Consider the following 20,040-nt stretch of genomic DNA (forward strand, 5'->3'; position numbering starts at 1 on the left):
TGTAGAGTTAAATTATTCATGATTGTAAAAAGTTATCTTTTGTCTTTTGGAATGTTGTATTCCAAAGTTTTCTCTCTTTTATTTAGTTACAACACAGTCTTCTGGGAACCTGATTATGGTTCTTTGGCCCTTCCGTTTTTTTTTTCAAGAATACTTCATTCTCCTGGATAGATAATTGACATTTTTGGTTTTTTATGGATCTTCTGTCCATAACAAAGTCCTGTTAGTGCATACAACCACGTTAACCTTGGTCCTTGTTTCTCATTACAGTGATAGAATCAGACAAATTCTAGAAAGCAATCCAATAAACAATTCAGCTTATTTGAGAGTGTGGAATGTTACTGAGAAATGCAAATTGGTTTGCCAGAATTTCTATTGTCTTCCAGGTACCTCAATGCTCTGGGAGCTGGAGTTTCATATTTCTCACAGGAACTTCACTTCACGGATGTGTTGAGAACTGATGAACAATTTCACGATATCTTGAGGAATAGGAACAGGAGAAGCAATGGTAAGAAACCCTTCCAACTTTTTTCTTCAGAACAGCCTCTTCTAAAGTCTTTCTACTTACTTCCCCCCAAATCTAGTACAGTTATTCTTGCTACCCTTTCTGGGGTTATATTTTTAGATTTTCTGCCATTTGGTATGATTTGTGGTATTGCCCCCATTTTGATCATTTATATTAATCATTGAATGAAGTTCAAAATATACACTGAAATAAGAAAACAGAATTTTCAGTGTTCAATTGACAAAGAAAAGAAGAAGGAAATGTCATTTTTCATAAGCTAAAACGATGCTTCCCATGGAACATCAATTAAATGTGCATTTTTATTTCAATAAATATTTCTCTATAGAGAAAAATCAGAAGAGCCTTGCCCTCAAGATACCAATATTCTCTTAGGGGAGGAACTAGGCACACACACATGCATATGTATATGTAATATACGTGTGTGTATATATATATATATGTGTGTGTATATATATATATGTACCATAGTCATTTCCTCCAATAATGGGAATGAATTTATGCTGATTCATTCACATTCTCTTGTTCTTGAAGAGGTATATCTGTGCAGATCTGGTGTTGGGAAACATAAGCAAAGTTTATCTTTGAAGCCCTCTCTCTCCTTTTTAGTGTCTTATTTACCTTTATGAAATCTCACAACCATTTCAAGTGCCTATTATTCCTCTCAGCTAGTTGTCAAGGTTGAAGAATGACTTAATAAATCTATCCCAAATAAGATGCTAGGTGATACAGGAATATTTATTTTTGTTTCTAAAATGAGAACTGAAACAAAGAGATGTTTGCCACTGTCATGGAATATCTATCAGAAAAAGTTTAAATGGAAGAGGAATTTCCTGATGGTGAATGCCTTCAGAAGCTACTGTTTAGGGATGGCATTGTGCTGATTGTAAGACATCCTTGAATACTACAAGAATGCATATTTTCAGGATTTTGTCATGGAGGAGCTACAGGCTATTGAATTAGTCTTGATGATGATGATGATGATAACTACTAACATTTATATAGTGTTTACTATGTGCCAGACACTGTGATAAGTGCTTTACAGTTATTATCTCATTTGATTCTCATAATCCTAGGAGGTAGGTGTTATTATCCTTCTAGTTCAATCTCTTCATTTTATAGATGAGAAAAAAGAGCTCAAGTAACTTGCCAAGGGTTACAGATTAGTAAGTGTCTGAGGCTAGATTTTAACTCAGGTCTTCCTGACTCCAGGCCAACACTCTATCAAGTGTATCACCTTACATAGATATAGGTAGTCTCTCCATAGATGGATAGATAGATAGATAAATAGATAAAAAGAATTATAGGTTACATACACATATATAAACAGATACACATGTATATGTGTGTTTATATCTGAAAGGTGCTGAAATTGGATTTGTCATAGATTGGGAATTGAATACGAGGAAGAGAGAAGGCTAGATTGCACTTGAGAAACAGCACAATACTTTCAGTGATCCCAAGTTCCTCAATGACACAAGAATTCATTTTCTTTAGCGTAAGTGTTACTACTATGGTGTTATATGAGTGTTTAGTCAGTCAGTCAGTGTTAGTCAGTCAGTGCTATATTCCAGGCATTGTGCTAAGGACTAGGTATGTAAAGAGAAGTAAAAACACTATTCCTGGACTCTGGGAGCTCATTCTAATGAGGGAAACAAGATGCAAAAACTTTATACAGATAAAATATATGTATGCATACATACATATATCTACATATGTATGTGTGTGTATATATGGGGGGAGGAAAGGAAGGGGGTGGGGGTGAGAAGAGAGAGAGAGAGAGAGAGAGAGAGAGAGTATTTCAGATCGGAGAAGGCAGGGACCAGGAAAGGCTTCCTACAGAAGGTTGTATTTGAGTTGAGTCTTGAAGAAATCCATGGAAGCCAGTAGGCAGAGGGAGGAAGGAGAACTTTCCAGGTGTGAGAAGAGCCAGTAGAAAGACTCTGAGTTGGAGATGGAGTATCACGTGGGAGGAAGAGCAAGAAGGAAGTGTTGATGGATCTTAGAGTATATGGAGGAATATTGGTTGGTTGTTGTCTTTTTTGTTTGTTTGTTTTTTGGCTAGGCAATGGGGTTAAATGACTTGCCCAGGGTCACACAGCTAATAAGTGTTATATGTCTGAGGCCGGATTTGAACTCAGGTCCTCCTGACTTCAGGGCCAATGCTCTATCCACTGCACCACCTAGCTGCCTCCTGTCCTTCCTTTTTGAAGAGGAACAAAATGACATGACTATACTAGAGTCAAGTTTTAGTGTATCTGACTGTGGCTGATCAGACTAATACAAACTTGGAATGTTCCACCACAGGTTGGGCACAGAGTCTGTGTGAACCTCTGCGGTGGATTCCCTAAGTCTGCGTATCTTGTGTTTCTCTTGAGCTATTTCAATTCTGCTTTGCTCATAGAGCACAGCACCCTTTCTGATGTGGGCATGCCATGATGAGTGGTCCTGTGCCAGTGTCTCCCATGTCACACAATCAATTCCAAAGTTCTTAAGAGAGACCTTGAAAAGTGTCCTTGTATCATTTCTTCTGACCACCATGTGAACACTTGCCCTGTGTGAGTTCTCCATAAAACAGTCTTTTTTGGCAAGAGTGCATTTTGCATTTGAACAGCGTGACCAGCCTATTGGAGTTGCCCTCAACAGAGTTTGAATGCTAGGCAGTTTAATTCGAGAAAGGACCTCAGTGCTCAGTGTCTGGTATCTTATCCTGCCAGGTGATCTTCAGAATCTTCCTAAGATAATTCAAATGGAAGTGATTCAGTTTCCTGACATGGCACTGGTATACTGTCCAGGTTTCACAGACATACAACAATGTGGAGAAATGTAGAGTGTTAGGAAGGCTGGAAAGGGAGGAAGGGTTATAAATGCCAAACCAAGAATTTTGTATTTGATCCTGGAGGTAATAGGGAGCCACTGGAGATTATTGTGTAGAGGAGAGACATTATCCAATCTGCATTTTAGGGAAATCACTTTGGTAGCTGAATGGAAGATGGATCTGAGTGGAGAGAGACCTGAGCTATGGTGTAGAACACCTCCACTTTTGAAGAATCAAAGTGGTAGCCTACCCAAGGGAATATGAAGGGGGCACATGGTAGGTGGAAGAAGGTTAGAACATGGGATCATCCCAGAAGGTACATTAAAAACTTTAAGGAAATAGATTAAGGAATTGGAGGTAGATTAATCATGCACTAAGACTGAGGAATAAAAGAATAGCCAGAATGTTGCATTGCAATCCACAGAAGGTTCAAACATATAGAGGAAGTTCTCTAACACATTGGTTAGATCTCCTACCTCATGGACTCCATCTCTTCTTTTAAGATGCATCACCGGCACTATCTTCTGCATTAAGCCTGTCCTGATCCCCTTCATTTGCTAGTTCCCACAATCTAAACTACCTTATATTTAACCATTTTGTGGAGAGTTGTATTAACTTATTCTATATTTATGCTGTATGTATTTTACATATAAATGTTATCTCCCCCTTTAGAATGTTAGTTCCTTGCAAATAGGAATTATATCATTGCTTATACTTGTATTCTTAGCTTCTAGCACAGAGAAGGTGCTTAATAAATACTTGTTGATTGATTGAGTAAGTAATCAAGGAAATCACACAAGAGGAGAATTCGTGGATGGATTGGGCTCTGCATTATTAGAGGGAGTACCCACATAAATGACATAATGAATCTATTGAAATATTGTAGGATATATTTAAAAAGGGCCTCTGGATGACCAAAAAGATTTTGAGAACCAAAGGGTTTAATTTCTAGGATTTCCAGTTTCTTCACATGTAAAACTAAGATAGTGATGCACTAACTACCAACCTTGCAAATGTTACTCTGAAGGCAAAATGAGATAGTATATAGAAAATGCTCCTTAACTTCCATTTACCTTAATTTTCTCATCTGTAAAATGGGGATAACCACCTCCCAGTGTTGTTATAGAAATCAAAAGAGATAATTTATAAAAGGCTTAGCTTAGTGCCTAGCACATAGTAGGTACTATATAAATGCTAGGTATTATTATTAATAAATCAAAAAGCACTATATAGACAAAAGGAATTATGAACTAGAATTTTAAAAAAAATTGAATGCTAAGAATTTCAGGTGTCATAGATGGAAGAGAGACTTTCAATCAGAGAGATTTTTCTGGGTGCTCCTCAACTCATGATTATCAACAGACCCTGAATGGAGCAACCAGCATGTGCAACATACTCTATTAGGTACTAGAAATGCAAAACTATATATAACTCTTTTCAAGGAGATTGCAACCTTGTTGAGGAGATGGGACTTACACAGAGAAACTATGTATTTGGTCACCAGCTTTTCTTATTCCTAAAACCAGATCTGTCTTTATGAGGTGACTGGCTTGAGGTCTGACTACTTTCAACAGTCAATGGATGGAGAGAAGTTAGCACACAAGGTTCCAATTCAGGTCTTAGAGATCATTAGCGCTATATCCCAATTAAGTGATTGATCAACAAGCCAAGTTAATAAGCATTTTTAAGGACCTACTATGTGTTAGGCACTGTGCTAAGTTCTGGGTATACCAAAAAAAAAAAAAGGCAAAAATAATACTTGCCCTCCAGGAGTTCACAGTCTAATAGGGGAAACAACATGCAAATAACAATGTATAAACAAACTATATACAGAATAAGTTAGAAATAATCACAAAGTGAATGCACTACCATTAAGAGCTATTAGAAAAGGTTTTTTTTAAAGGAGGGATTTTAGTAGGCACTTGAAGGAACCAGGAAAGTTGGAGGTAGAGGATGACCATGGAGAGAATTTGAGGCATCAATGAGAATGCAGAGTTAGGAGACAGAGTTACTTGTTCAAAGAACAGTAAGGAATCCATTGCTACTGGATCTTAGAGTACATGGTGGTAGGAGTGAAATAAGTTGTAAAAACACTGGAAATATAGGAAGGGTCCAGGTTTTGAAGAGCTTTAAAAGTCAAATAGAGGATTTTATATTTGATCCTCAAGACAATAGGAAGCCACTAGAGTTTATTGAATGGGGGGGGCAGGGAGGGGGGAGAGCCATGGTCTAACATGTGCTTTAGGAAGACCACTTTGTTAGCTGAATGTAGGATGGACTGGAGTGAGAAGAGACTTGAAGCAGAGGGACCAGCCAGAAAGCTATTGCAATATTATAGACATGAGGTGATGAGAGCGTGTACTAGGGCAGTTGCAGTGTCAGAGAAGACAGAAAGGAATATAATGGAGAGCTGTTACACAGGCTTTGGTAACAGATTGGATATAGGTGGTGAGACAAACTGAGGATTTGAAGATAATACCTAGGTTGTGAAACTGGATGAGTGGTAGAATTATGCAGTAGGAAGTTAGGAAGAGAGGAGGATTTTGGGAAAAGATAATGGATTCAGTTTTGTATATGTTGAGTTTGAAATGTGAGATTGGAGGTTAGGAGTAGATAAATAGTTTTGAGAATCATCTACATAGAGATGATAATTGACCATGAGAACTTTCACCAAATGAAATAGTATAGAGAAGAGAAGGCCCAGGACAGAGCCTTGGAGAACACCCAAGGTTAGTGAGTACCAACTGGATGAAGATCTAGCAAAGTAGATTGAGAAGGAGTGGTCAGACAAGTAGGACGAGGGCCAGGAAAAAACAGTGTTATGAAAACCTAGAGAGAAGAGAGTATCAAGGAGAGAAGGATTCTCAACAGTGTAAAAGACTGCAGAAAGGTCAAGAAAGATGAGGATTAAGAAAAGGCCATTAGATTTGTTGATTAAGAGATCACTGATAACTTTGGAGAGAGCAGTTTCAGTTGAATGATGAGGTAGGAAGCCAGTCAAGAAAAGAGAGTGAGAGGAAAAGGAAGTAGAGGTGCCTATTGTAGATGACTTTTGCAAGGAGTTTAGTCATGAAAGGGAGCAGAGATAAAGAAAAATAGCTAGTAGGAATAGATGGATTCAGTGAAGATTTTTTGAGGATGGAGAAGAGATATTTGTAGGCAGTAGAAGCAGTCACTAGACAGAGAGACTGAAGATTAGTGAGAGAGTGGGGATGATAGAGGGGACAATCTGCTGGAGAAAACAGAATAGAATGGGATCACTCATGCATGTAGAGAAGTTAGCCTTGAAAAAAAAGAAGGGCCATCTCCTTTTGTAAGATAGGGGTGAAAGGAGATAGTAAAGGAAGGCTGAAGTGATGTGAGATGAGGAGGAGAGTAAGGGAGCTCCCCACAAATGGACACAATTTTTCAGTAAAAAATAAACTGAAGTTCTTGACTGAGAAGGTTGGCATAGAGAGATCCATGGGAGCTTGGAGGAGGGATGAAAAGATTTAGAAAAGCTGATTTGGTGAGTGGGATAGTGAATCAATTAAGGAGGTATGAAAAGCATTGCCCTGCTACCATAAGGGCCCAGTTATGATTATGTAATATATATTTGTTGTAGGCCCAATCAGCAGTTTTGTGATTTTCTCCAGTTTCATTCAGCAGCATGTAAGTAGGAATGAAGGCAGCGGATGGTAGAAGTATATCCAAGACTGAGACTTGGTAGGACAAGATTGATGATAGGATAAGGGGACAAGGGACACTATATAAGAGGATGAGGTTGAGCTGGTTCCCCATAGGGTTGAGATACGGAAGGGAGGAGCATATAGCCAGTGCAGGATGATGGCCTACCAAAGAATGGAGGGATTTGAGTCACAGTAAGGATAAGAAGAAGAGTTGTGTAAGGCACAAAGAAAGATGGAATGACAACAAATTGTGATCAGATGAGGAAATTTCAGCATTCACGAATGTGGAAGTGGAACATCTATAGATGATGACAAGATCTAGGGTATGAACAATGCTGGGTAAGACCTGAAGTGGGATGAATGCATAGGTGATGAGAAATAAGAAAGTTGAGCAATTGAGAGGTTAGAGTGCTCAAGAGAATATCAATATGAATGTTGAAGTCCCATAGTATGGGGACATAAGTTGGGAAGAAAAAAAAGACAGTGAGCCAGGAACTAAATTTGTTGAGGAAAGGAGAGTGTCCTGGAGGCTGGTAGATAACAGGTACTAGAATCTTGATTGGATATTAAATATGGATTGAATGAAGCTCAAAGGAGAAGAGGTTATTGAGTGTTAGTGGTACAGTGAGAGCCTGGCAGTGGTAATGGGGAGCAAGGAATATTCTGATCAGTGAGTAAGGAAGCCTATGAGTAAATTGTAACCAGTGTTTGAAAGGGAGGCAAAGGAGGCTGCGTCATCAAGGAGTCAGATCTCAGTGAGAGCAAGAAAATTGAAGAAGTGAGAAAGGAAAAGATTTAAGATGAAAATAAGTTCGCTACATATGGAGCACTGTGGAAGGGTTGGATACCTTTAGAGTGGAATGGTGAGGGATGGGGGTTGGGTTGAGGAGGATGAGAATAAGACAGTGGGCAGTGGGGGATGGAGAATGGGGTTTGAACAATAACACCTGGAGGGTTCATAACCCCTGGGATGAAGAGGGTATGATGAGCTGGAACTATGTTAACTATTGAGGAATGAGTTCAGGCAGGATAGCATAACCAGGGCAGGAGAGTTACAGGGGGATGTTCGGCCTGGAGGTTAGTCATTCCAGGGCAGCAGGCAGCAGAGTATAACTGGAAAAGAGTGGGAGGGGACCCATTGAGTAGCAAGTGCTGGTGAAGCAACTCATGTGGAGATGGTGTTGTAGGAGGTTGGAGAGGGTGTTGTTGAATTTAATTACTAAGCTACCAGACATATATTTTTATATGGGGGGATTCTTTGATGTAATTAAAACTAAGGAATGTTAGTTTTACAGAAATGTGTTGGATTACAGTTCACACAATCATCTTCTCTTTTAAGCATAGATTTGCTGCCCTGGCCAAACCACATATGGAATATTGTGTTCAGGCTTGGATGCCAAATTGTGTAGGCAGGATATTGACAAGCTAGAGTGTATTCAAAATTGAGAGATAAGGGTAGTCAAAACAACTCAAAAAATGCAAGAGGGTGGAGTCTGTAAACTATAGGCTAGAGGGGTTTGACTTTTGTTACTGGAAAAATTCTTGAGTTTGTGAGTACTTAAAAAGTGGAATAGTGATCTAAAAGTTGGCATAATAGCTTCATCAGAAATAGGTTATACCAGATTAACTTAATTTCCCTTTTTGACAGAGTTAATATCAGGTAAATGCTGTAGACATGATATACTTAGATTTTGATAAAGTCCTTTGATAAGTTTTTGATAAAGTCTCTCATGTTACCCTAGTTACATGATCCAGAGGGGACTAGATGACAGCACAGTTGATGCATTTGGAGTCATTATGATCCAATTCAACAATTATTCAGTTCCTACTATGTAATAGATGCTGGGAATACCAAGACAAAAATGTTGTTCAGTCATGTCCAACTCTTCGTGACCCCATTTGGGGTTTTCTTGACAAAGATAGTGGAGTGGTTTGTAATTTCCTTCTCCAGCTCATTTTACAGATGAGGAAACTGAGGCAAAATAGGGTTAAGTGACTTGCCTAGGGTCAAACAGCTAATAAGTATCTGAGGATGGATTTGAATTCAGATCTTCCTGACTCCAGGCCTGGCGCTCTATCCATTGTACTACCTAGCTGTCCTAAGACAAAAATAGAGGAGCTTTTGTCTTCGAGGAGTTTAAAATCTACTGGGTGGGTAGAGATAATATCTACACTGATTGTTCAATGCTAAGTTATTTGAGGAGGGAGAAAAAACTAAAAAGTGGGAGGTAATTAGGATTAGAATCATGGAGAAAGTAGCATCTGACTTGAGTCTTGAAATAAGATGAAGGATTCCTAGAGGTGGTGATGGTGAGGAAGTACACTCTGGGTCTGGGGGACAGCTTAAGCAAACAGATAGAGGATAGAGGTGGCACAATATTAGCTTGGAAAGAGGTTTTTACTGGAATGACCCAGAGATCTGTCCTTGAGCATGTGGTGTTAAACATGTTAATAATTAACTGGATGAAGCCATAGAAACATTCCTGTCAAATTAGCAATTAATATGAAGATGGAAGGGGGAGCTAACATGCAGCATGACAGAGTCAGTTTCCAAGAAGATTTTGTCAGTCTAGGGCAATGGATCAAGTTGAGTAAGATAGATTTAAAGTTAGAGATAAATGTGAAGTCTCATTTGATCCTTCCATAGCTGCTAACTATCACATTATGCCCCTTCTGCCCTTTGTAGATAAACTCCTTGAAAAGGCTGTCTTCAATAAGAGTCTACACTTTCTCTCTTCTCACTCTCTTCTTAACCTTTTACAATCTGACTTCCCACATCATCATTCTACCAAAACTACTCTCTCTAAAGTTACTAATGATCTCTTAGTTGTCAATTCCAATGGCTTTTTCTCAGTTCTCATCCTCCTTGGGGAGACCTCTCTACAGTCTTTGACACTTAAAAAAATTTAATATTATATTTTTTCAATTATATATAAAAATAATTTTTAAATTTTTTAAATTTTGAATTACAAATTCACTTCCCACCTACCCTCCTCACTCCTTGAGAAGGCAAGCAATTTGATACAGGTTATGAATGTGCATGTCCTTATAAATCATGTTGTGAAAGAAAACATGAATAGAAAAAAAAAACCCAACAAAACCAAGAAAAATAAAGTTTGAAAAAGGTATGCTTTGATCTGTATTCATACTCCATAAATTCTTTCTCTGGAAGTGGATAGCATTTGTCATCATAAGTCCTTCAGAATTGTCTTGAATCATTGTATTGTAGAGAATAGCTAAGTCATTCACAGTTGCTGTTATTGTGTATAATGTTCTCCTGGTTCTACTCATTTCACTTTGTGTCAGTTCATGTAAGTATATCCAGGTTTTTCTGAGAGCATCCTGCTTATCCTTTCTTATAGCACAACAGTATTCCACCACAATCATATACCACAACTTGTTCACCCATTCCCCAATTGATGAACATCCTCTCAATTTCCAATTCTTTGCCACTACAGAAAGAGCTGCTATAAATATTTTTTTACATATATGTCATTTTCCATTTTGTTTTTTCATCCCTTTGGGATATGGACCTAGTAGTGGTATTTCTGCATCAAAGGATAAGCACAGTTTTCTAGCCCTTTAGGCACAGTTCCAAATTGCTTTCCAGAATGACTGAATCAGTTCACAACTCCACCAACAATGCATTAGTATCTCATTTTTCCCACATCCCTCCAACATTTGTCATTTTCCTTTTCTATTGTATTAGCCAATCTGATAGGTGCGAAATTGTACCTCAGTGCTATTTTAATTTGTATTTCTCTAATCAATAGTGATTTAGAGCATTTTTTCCATATGACTATAGATATCTTTGATTACTTCATCTGAAAACTGCCTATTCATATCCTTTGACCATTTATCAACTGGAGAATGACTGGTATTCTTATAACTTTAACTCAGTTGTGTACATATTTGAGAAATGAGGCTTTTATTAGAGAAACTTGCATTAAAATTTTATAGTTATGATTACTAACTGTGTATTTCCTTCCATTTTATTTTCCCCCGTTTAACCTACTCTCTCTCTTTCCTCTCACCCTGTCCCACCCTGGAAGTGTTTTGCTTCTGACTGTTATCTCTCCCAATCTGCCCTCACTTCTATTTGCTCTGCCCCTTCTCTTATTCTCTTCTCTTCCCTCTTTCTCGTAGGATAAGACAGATTTCCGTATTCAGCTGAGTATGTATGTTATTTCCTTTTTGAGCCAATTCCAATGGGAATAAGGTTAAAGTGTTTCCTCCCACATCTCCCATCTTTCCCTCCACTGTAAAAGCTCTTTCATGCCTCTTTCATGTGAGATAATTTACCCCATTCTACCTTTCCCTTATTCCTTCTCCCAGTGCATTTCTCTTTCTCATTCCTTAATTTTACTTTTTTTTCTAAAAAAGATATCATCCCATCATACGCAACTCATACCCATGCCCTCTGTCTATGTATATTCCTTCTAATTGCCCTAATAATGATGAAGTTCTTAGGAATTTCAAGTGTAGTTTTTCCTTGTAGGAATGTAAACAGTTTAGCCTTATCAAATCCCTTTTGTTTTTTCTTTCTTGTTTTCCTTTTTATGCTTCTCTTGAGTCTTATATTTGAAAATAAAATTTTCTATTCAGCTTTGGTCTTCTCATCAAAAAATGCTTAAAAGTCCTCTATTTAATTGAATATTCATTTCCCCCCTTATACTCAGTTTTGTTGGGTAGGTAATCTTGGTTGTAATCCTAGCTCTTTTTGCCCTGCAGAATATTATATTCCAAGCCCTTACATCCTTCAAGGTAGAAGCTGCTAAATCTTGTGTAATCCTGACTATGACTCCATGATATTTGAATTGTTTATTTCTGGCTGCTTGAAATATTTCCTCCTTGACCTGGGAGCTCTGGAATTTGGCTATAATATTTCTAGGAGTTTTCACTTTGGGATCTCTTTCAGGAAGTGATCAGTAGATTCTTTCAATTTCTATTTTGTTCTTTGGTTCTAGGGTATCAGGGCAGTTTTCTTTGATAATTTCTTGAAAAATAATGTCGAGGCTCTTTTTTTTTTTATCATGGCTTTCAGGTAGTCCAATAATTCTTACATAATCTCTCCTCAATCTATTTTCCAGGTAGTTGTTTTCCCAATGACATATTTTACATTTTCTTCTATTTTTTCTTTTCTTTTTTAGGCAATTGGGGTTAAGTGACTTGCCCAGGGTCACACAGCTAATAAGTGTCAAGTGTTTGGTCTGAGGCCAGATTTGAACTCAGGTCCTCCTGACTCCAGGGCCGGTGCTTTACCATTTTTTTCATTTTTTTAAATTTTGTTTGATAGTTTCTTGATGTCTCATGGAGTTTCTGCTTGCCCAATTCTAATTTTTAAGGAATTATTTTCTTCAGTGAACTTTTGTACCTCCTTTTGCATTTGGCCAATTTTACCTTTTAAGGGGGTCTTTCCTTCAGTGAATATTTATATATCTTTTTCCATGTGGCCAATTTTGCTTTTTAAGGAGTTCTCTTCAGTGAATTTTTGCATACCTTCTTTCATTTGGACATTTTACTTTTTAAGGACTTTTTCTTTTCAATGGATTTTTGTGTCTCTTTTACCATTTGGCCTATTTTGTTTTTTAAGGTGTTATTTTCTTCAGTTTTTTTTTTGTCCTTCCTTTACCAAGCTGTTGAATCTTTTTTCATCATTTTCTTGCAACACTTTCATTTCTTTTCCCAATTTTTCTTCTACCTCTCTTATTTGGTTTTTAAAAATCTTTTTTGAGCTATTTTAAGAATTCCTTTTGGTCTTGAGAGCAATTCACATTTTTCTTTGAGGCTTTGGATGTAGTGGTTTTGACTTTGTTGTCTTCTTCTGAGTTTGTATTTTGATCTTTCCTGTCACCATGATAACTTTCTATGGTAAGGTTCTTTTTCTTCTTTTCTTTCTTTCTTTTTTTTTTTGGTGCTCATTTTCCAGACTATTTCTTGGCTTTTAAATTTGGGTCCTGCTTCTGGAGTGGAAAAGGCACTGTCCAAAGCTTCAGGGTTTTTTGTGCAGCTATTTTCAGAGCTGGTTCTGAGGACCTGTAAGTTTTGAGTTCTTCCAAGGTGGTATGATCTAAGAAGAGGTGTATTTACTACTCTTCTGGCATATGCTGTGGTCTCTAAGCAACCTCATGTACTCTTTTCTGCTCTGGCACTGTGATCAGGGTCCCCACTCTGTTGGAGCAGCAAGCTCTGGTGTGCTAGTGCTCCTTCTCACCCTGGGACTGAGACCCAGGTCTACGACACAAATTCTTGCATGGGCAATGCAACAAGGTTTGGCACCCAGTACCAGCAAAAGGACCTCTTCTATCTCCTTCTGACTGGTTGTCTGACCCCTTTGCTAAGACCTATGGAAGCCACTACTGCTGATTCAGTTACTCCCAAGGCCTGCTGCTGGCTTGCTAAGGTGGGACCTGCTGCTGACTTGCCTTCTCCCTCTATATTACTTCACAAGGGGATGCCCAGCTCCTGAGGATTTAATTACCATCTAAAGGCTGATCATTCTCAAAACTACAGTTTCTGCCCCAATCTCTCCACTAGCCTCCAATCTCATATCTCCAATTGCCTTTAAGACATCTTGAACTGGATGTCCAGTAGATAACAAACTCAGAATGTCTAAAACAGAACTTATTATCTTCCCTCACAAACACTCTCCCTGCCTCCCAGCTTCTCTGTTACTGTAGAGAGTAACACTACCCTCCCAATACTTCAGGCTCTCAACCTTGAAGTCGTGCTGGATTCCTCACTATCTCTCACCCTTATGTCCAATCTGTTGCTAAGGCCTGTTGCTTTTACCTTTGCAACATTTCTTGAATACGCCGTTTTCTCTCCTCTGATGCTACCTCTCTAGCGCAAGCCCTCATCACCTCACACCCAGAAGATTGTCACAGCCTGCTAGTGGGTCTGCCTGCCCCAAGTCTCTTCCCACTCCAATCCATTCTACATTCAGTCACTAAAGTAATTTTCCTAAAACTGGGTTCCAATCATGTCAGCCCCCTATTTGATAAACTCCAGTGGCATCCTATTGCCTCCAGGAGCAAATATAAAATGTTCTATTTGGCATTCAAAAACCTTCAGAGCCTAGCCCCTTTTTATTTTTCCAGTCTTCTTCCACCTTACTCCCTAACACATAGTCTTTGATCCAGTGACACTGGTCTCATGGCTCTTCCACCCCATCTCTTAGCTCTAGGCATTTTCTCTGACTGTCCCCCACCTGGAACACTCCTGCTCTGCTCCAACTACTAACCACCCTGGCTTCCTAAATCCCAACTAAAACCCCATCTTCACAGGAAGACTTTTCCAACCCCTTTTAATTCCAGTGACTTTCTTCTTTTAATATATTCCTGTTTATCCTGTATATAGCTTGCTTTATATACATTTGTTTGTGTGTTGTCCCTCCCCCATTAGATTTTTAAACTCCTTGAGGTCAGGGATTGTCTTGCCTGTTTTCATATCCCCAGTACTTAGAGCATATACTTAGTATATAGTAGGAGCTTAATACATGTTTATAGATTATACTCATATACACATATATACATATGTATATATGTGTATGTATGTGTATGTGTGTGTACACATGCATATGAAAATAGCTGCCTTAGGAGGTGCTGAGTTTCCTCCCTCTGAAGGTTTTCAGAGAGAGACTGGACCTCCATTGCTTGTGTTATTGTAGAGAGGGAATGTCTGGTTGGGTGTGAATTAGACTACAAGACCTCTGAGATCTCTTCCTCCTCTGAGTTTCTGTGTTTTTCTTTATGTCTGGCTTTGTCTCTTTTCCTTCCCCTCACAGTGATTGTCATGTGTGGCCCACCAGAGTCTGTTAATGACCTCAAGGGTAATCGTGAATCAGATGAAGAAATTATCATCATTCTAGTAGATCTTTTCAAGTGAGTATTGCTTCAAGCACTCTCTTCCTCTTGAGACTGTGATAAAGGAAAATGATACAGTGAGTAAAGCAATGGGTCTAGGCTCAGAAGTCCTGGTTCAAATCCCACTGTTACCTGAAGCTTATTACCTTAAGTAAGCTTCTGCCTGGGCCTCAGTTTTCTGTTGTATAAAATTAGGGGGTTAGACTAAATAACTTCTGAGGCCTTTTGTGACTCTCAAACTATGATCTTATGAATACTCTTCCCTATGAAACAAAGTCTCCTGCCACATTTCCCATGGCATCTGTGGATGATGTACTGAAGACATATACTGTTTTTGGAACTACAGCTTCATTTCTTCTTTAAATTCCATTAAATTAAAAATCACAGACTTTTTGGACTGGGACAGGCATTAGAAATGATCTAGCCTAATTTCCTTATTTTGCGCATGAGGGTACTGAGATCCAGAGTGTGATTTATTTTCTTTTTTTTTGGCTAGGCAATGGGGTTAAGTAACTTGCCCAGGGTCACATAGCTAGTAAGTGTTATGTGTCTGAGGCTGGATTTGAACTCAGGTCCTCTTGAATCCAGGACCAGTGCTCTATCCACTACAGCACCTAGCTGCCCCAGAGAGTGATTTTCAATAAACATTTATTGAATGGCTAAAATTCATAAGGCACTATACTAAGACTGAGGGAGATACAGAAATATATGACATGGTTTCTAATCTCAAGGAGATTACAAACCATTAAAGGGAGACAAGATATACATGGCTAAATATTATGAAAAGTGGAATATAATAAATGAATGGGGGTTCAAAATGAGATAATATATTGAAAGTGCTTTGTAAACTATCAATAGTACAAATGAAACTGTACTAGTTATTTTTACTACTCTTACTACTAATAAAACAAAGCTTTGTGAAAGTTCAGAAGATGGAGAGATGACTACCAACTAGAGGAATCAAAGAAGGGGGCTTTACTATTTGAGCTGAGTGATAAGAATGGTTAGTATTTCAACAGAAAGAGCTTGATGGAAGAGCATTTCAGGCATTAGGAATGGTGTGAACAAAAGCATGGAAATAGGAGAGAAATTTGGCCATAGCATAGAGTGAGTGAAGGAGAGTAGCGAAAGATAAAGCTGGAAAGATATGATGCAACCTAATTATCAAGGATCTTGAATGTCAGACTAAGTAAAATGGACTTTACTACAGTAGATGACATGATGGGGACCCATGGGAAATTTTGAATGGGGCAATAATGTCATGAGAACTGTGCATTCAGAAGATTCATTGGGTAATTATTTGTAGGACGGTTTAAAAGGAGATTGGTCTGGAGGTTAATGCAATGGCTTAGGCAGAAGTGATTTAGGCAGAGAGAGTGGAAAGAAAGAAAGGAATAAGAAAGACATTTTAGAGGTAGAGTAGCTCAGGAGAGAGATAAGGAAGAATCATAGATGATTCCAAAGTGTAAAATCTAACTGAGTTGGAGGATAGTAGAGTCATGAGCAGAAAATAGGGAAGGTGGGAGGAAGAAGAAAAGCAAGTTTGGCAGGTGGGGGGGGGGTGGAAATAATGAGTTTAATTTTGCTCATGTTGAAGGTGATGTCCGGGGGCAGCTGGAAATTCCCCATTTGATTCTACTCAGTATTACTGCTAGCAGTGAACAGACTAGAATTCATTATAAGATGAAATAAAATAGAAATTTGAAAGCTCCATTACCCTGCACTCTCATTTGCCTACCTAGCCAAGTCTAGCAGGAATGATGAATCAACTGATTACTGGCTTTATACACCCAAGAATGTAATCAGCCTTTCCATTATGAACAGCCTTTGCTCCCAGTTTACTTTCCTTAGGCCTGTTTTGATAAGAGGTGAGTTCTAGATAAAAAGACCTGACTTATATAATTGATCTTTGCCCTTAGGGAAATATAAACTATAAAATATGTAGAGGTTTTTAAAAAATTCTCTCCTTACTGAGACCAGGGAAGGAGAATTGTGGATAAGGAATTTCCCCTTCTTTTACCTTCCTTCTTCCTTATAAGTACTATAAATTAATTCAGAGTAGACAGCCTTACAGGGAACTCAGTAAATGGTGGTTCTCTGGCCATTTGCTTTAGTTTGAGTCACATGATTATTTCCTTGTCTGAGGGGATGATTAATTATCGCTTATCTAAGTTTAAATTTTTAAAGTTCAAACCAAAGGCTATTACTTTATTTATCACATGCCATATTTTCCTAGCCTTATCATCCACCCTGAATGCATTTAAGTGGTCATGTTTTCACTGCAGGAAGAAAAGCATGCTCTTCTGTTTGAGCTGAATGTTAAATGCTGGGAAAAAAATCAGGCCAGCTGCAAGGGTTGGAGTGCTTCAATAGTCTTAGTATATTGAGCCAAAGGAACACTTTGATTTTCTTTTCATTGGATCATAGATCAAAGGACAGAAGCCATCTGGTTCAAACTTCTCATTTTATAGATGGAGAATCTATGGCCCAGAGAAGTACTCCACACCACATTGGTAATATGCACTAGAGGATAGATTTGAACTCAAGTCTTCTGACACCAGACCAATGCTCTTTCTACTGCACTACACTATCTTAAAGCACTCTATAAATGCTAACTATTACTAATTTAAAAAGTTGGGTTCCTGCATATTTGTAAGGACAACATCAGAAAATCAAATGCTTTTTTTTTGAGGTGAAAAGATATGAGGAAACTATTTTTGAGGCTGATTTAAACCTTTTTTATGTTGTAAGAAAGTTGCATCTTTGTTTTGGGGTATCTATTTTCAAAAAGCAACCTATGCTTTTTATTTCAGCAACCAGTACTTTGAGAATACCATATCAGCTCCTTACATGAAAAACGTCCTGGTGTTGACATTGATGCCTGTGAATTCCAGCTTATCTAACTTACTAAATATCTCATTGGTAATCCACATTTGGTACAATTTTCTTTGTTCTGTCCAAGGGGGCCCTGTATGCTAGGCCTGACTACAATTTCTGCTCCTCTCACAGACTATTACCATCATTAAGGTCACACAACACTGTGCTAAATGTTGTCATGAAAGCTTCATATTGAGAGAAACATCTATCAAATTTAAATAGAAAGATGAACATGGCAAGCTCTTAGGAGTCCCCTAGTTTTGTCTTTCTGGTGGACATTGATATGTAATAACATTTGATGAGGGATGAGAAGTTTCTCATTCTGCCTGCCTTCCATGCCCCCCCCCCCCCCCCCCCCCCCCCCCCCCCGCCTAAATATCTCAGACAAGCCTGTCACTACTAGAGGTTCATTTTTGGATTAAGATACTATCCTTTGTTAAAATTAAAATACCAATGGGGAGAAGGGGTAGTGCAGTAATAAATCACTATCTTAATGTGAAAATATTTATTTAAAACTTTTTAGCCTAGAGTCTTGGGAAGGCTAAATTTGGATAGGTGAAGACTGATGTTGGGGACCTTTGATATGTAATAGGCATTCTGAGGGCCCCAGAACTTGGACGGTCAGGGGTCCAGATTGAGGTGAGGCACACAAACAGGCGGTATTATGTAATTTGACCAAGAGTTATTACCTCTCATGCTATAGGCTGAGAGTCTTCTATACAACTCTACTAATGCCCTATCTTAGGGTAGAAAGAGTGCTCTTTGGAGAATCAGGAGACACCTGGTTTCAAACTTGACCCTTTCTAGCTGGGTGACTATGGGCATTCAAGCTTTCTAAGCTCCAGTTTTCTTGTCCTAGCTGGGTGACTATGGGCATTCAAGCTTTCTAAGCTCTAGTTTTCTTGTCCTAGCTGGGTGACTATGGGCATTCAAGCTTTCTAAGCTCCAGTTTTCTTGTCCTAGCTGGGTGACTATGGGCATTCAAGCTTTCTAAGCTCCAGTTTTCTTGTCCTATTTTATATAGGGAGAATACTACTTGTAGCATCTATTTCATAGTGCTATTTATGAGGATCAAATGAAATAATGCATAAATATCAGCTATTTCCCCCTTAACGTTAGTCTCTTGGGCTGAACTAAACTATATAGCCTTGTGATAGGTACTTAAAACTAGAGTATTTGTCTAGACTCAAATTTTCTGTGGGGTGCTCCCCACAATCCCTTCCTTTTAGGTGAAAGATGACTTTGTTCTTGCCCACATGGATGGAATCATGCTCTTTGGACACATGGTGAAGCAAGCACTTCAAGAAAAGTTTACCTCTTTTCCTTATGCTTTCCGAAATCTCACTTTCCAAGGTACATATGTATAAAATTCATGTGTGTGAAATCAGCACCTTTTAAAGAAAGTTGAAGAAAGGTTTTGACATCTGAATTGACTGTAGGCAGCAATGGAAGGATTTGATGGGATGGTCACTCAAAACATTATCATGTATCTATTGTGTGGAGATGGTCACTCAAAACATTATCATGTATCTATTGTGTGGAGATCCGTAATTCAACTTTCAAAGAGGACTGGTAGGATTTAGGTTAGCAAAAGGAAGGCTAAAAAGGAGGATGTTAAAAAAAAAAAGGAGAAAGCCCCACCCCAGGAATTCTAGAATTGTCTAATTTATTGAGACTAAGTATCCCTAAAACTCCCCACCTTTTCCCCCTCACCAGTTCTAATTAGCTAGCCAGGAAAGATGAACTTAGCTTCCGATTTATATTTTAAGACCTCAGAGATCTGTGAATTACATCTGTGTGGTGTAGATTACAGTTATCCCTTTCACACTGTGATTGTTAATGGCATGGCACCTCCCTTCCTCCCATCTGGAAAAATCTGCATAAAAATTTTTGACCCTCCCTTCATACCAGAGAAGAAGTCTGAATTATTGTGATATTAAAAGATGAAATATGTTGATATTATACAATACTATACATATATTTTATGTTTCTGAATTTCTAAACTTTTTCTGCATTGTCTGTGGCTTCTGCAAAACTCCAAAAAATTCTCATTTAATTGATGCCAACCCCCGATATATAGAAACCATAATGGGGAAAGTTGCAATGTGGAAGGGATAACTGTACAATCTATTTGCACTTTTGCTTGTCTTATTAGTTGTTGTGGGCAAAAATCTATCACTCAAGTACTAGTCTTGGAAATGTGGTGAGCCTTCCTAAACTTAGCCAGGCTGAATTTCAGACAACACACACACACACACACACACACACACACACACACACACACACACA

At 38.4% G+C, this 20,040-nt stretch overlaps 1 protein-coding gene across 2 annotated transcripts in view; it reads left to right on the forward strand.

The window, feature by feature from the left end:
• GUCY2C (guanylate cyclase 2C) overlaps nt 1-20,040 on the forward strand; it is a 103,558-nt gene that overhangs the window by 24,016 nt on the left and 59,502 nt on the right. For both annotated transcript variants that reach the window (XM_027856420.1, XM_027856421.1), the window contains 4 exons: nt 387-508; nt 14,796-14,892; nt 17,688-17,796; nt 18,981-19,104. In XM_027856420.1, the coding sequence (XP_027712221.1) occupies nt 387-508; nt 14,796-14,892; nt 17,688-17,796; nt 18,981-19,104 (452 nt within the window). The remainder of the gene's footprint in view (nt 1-386; nt 509-14,795; nt 14,893-17,687; nt 17,797-18,980; nt 19,105-20,040) is intronic.

Source organism: Vombatus ursinus, unplaced genomic scaffold (assembly GCF_900497805.2).
Source record: "Vombatus ursinus unplaced genomic scaffold, bare-nosed wombat genome assembly UNPS02011431.1, whole genome shotgun sequence".
Classification (NCBI taxonomy): domain Eukaryota; kingdom Metazoa; phylum Chordata; class Mammalia; order Diprotodontia; family Vombatidae; genus Vombatus; species Vombatus ursinus.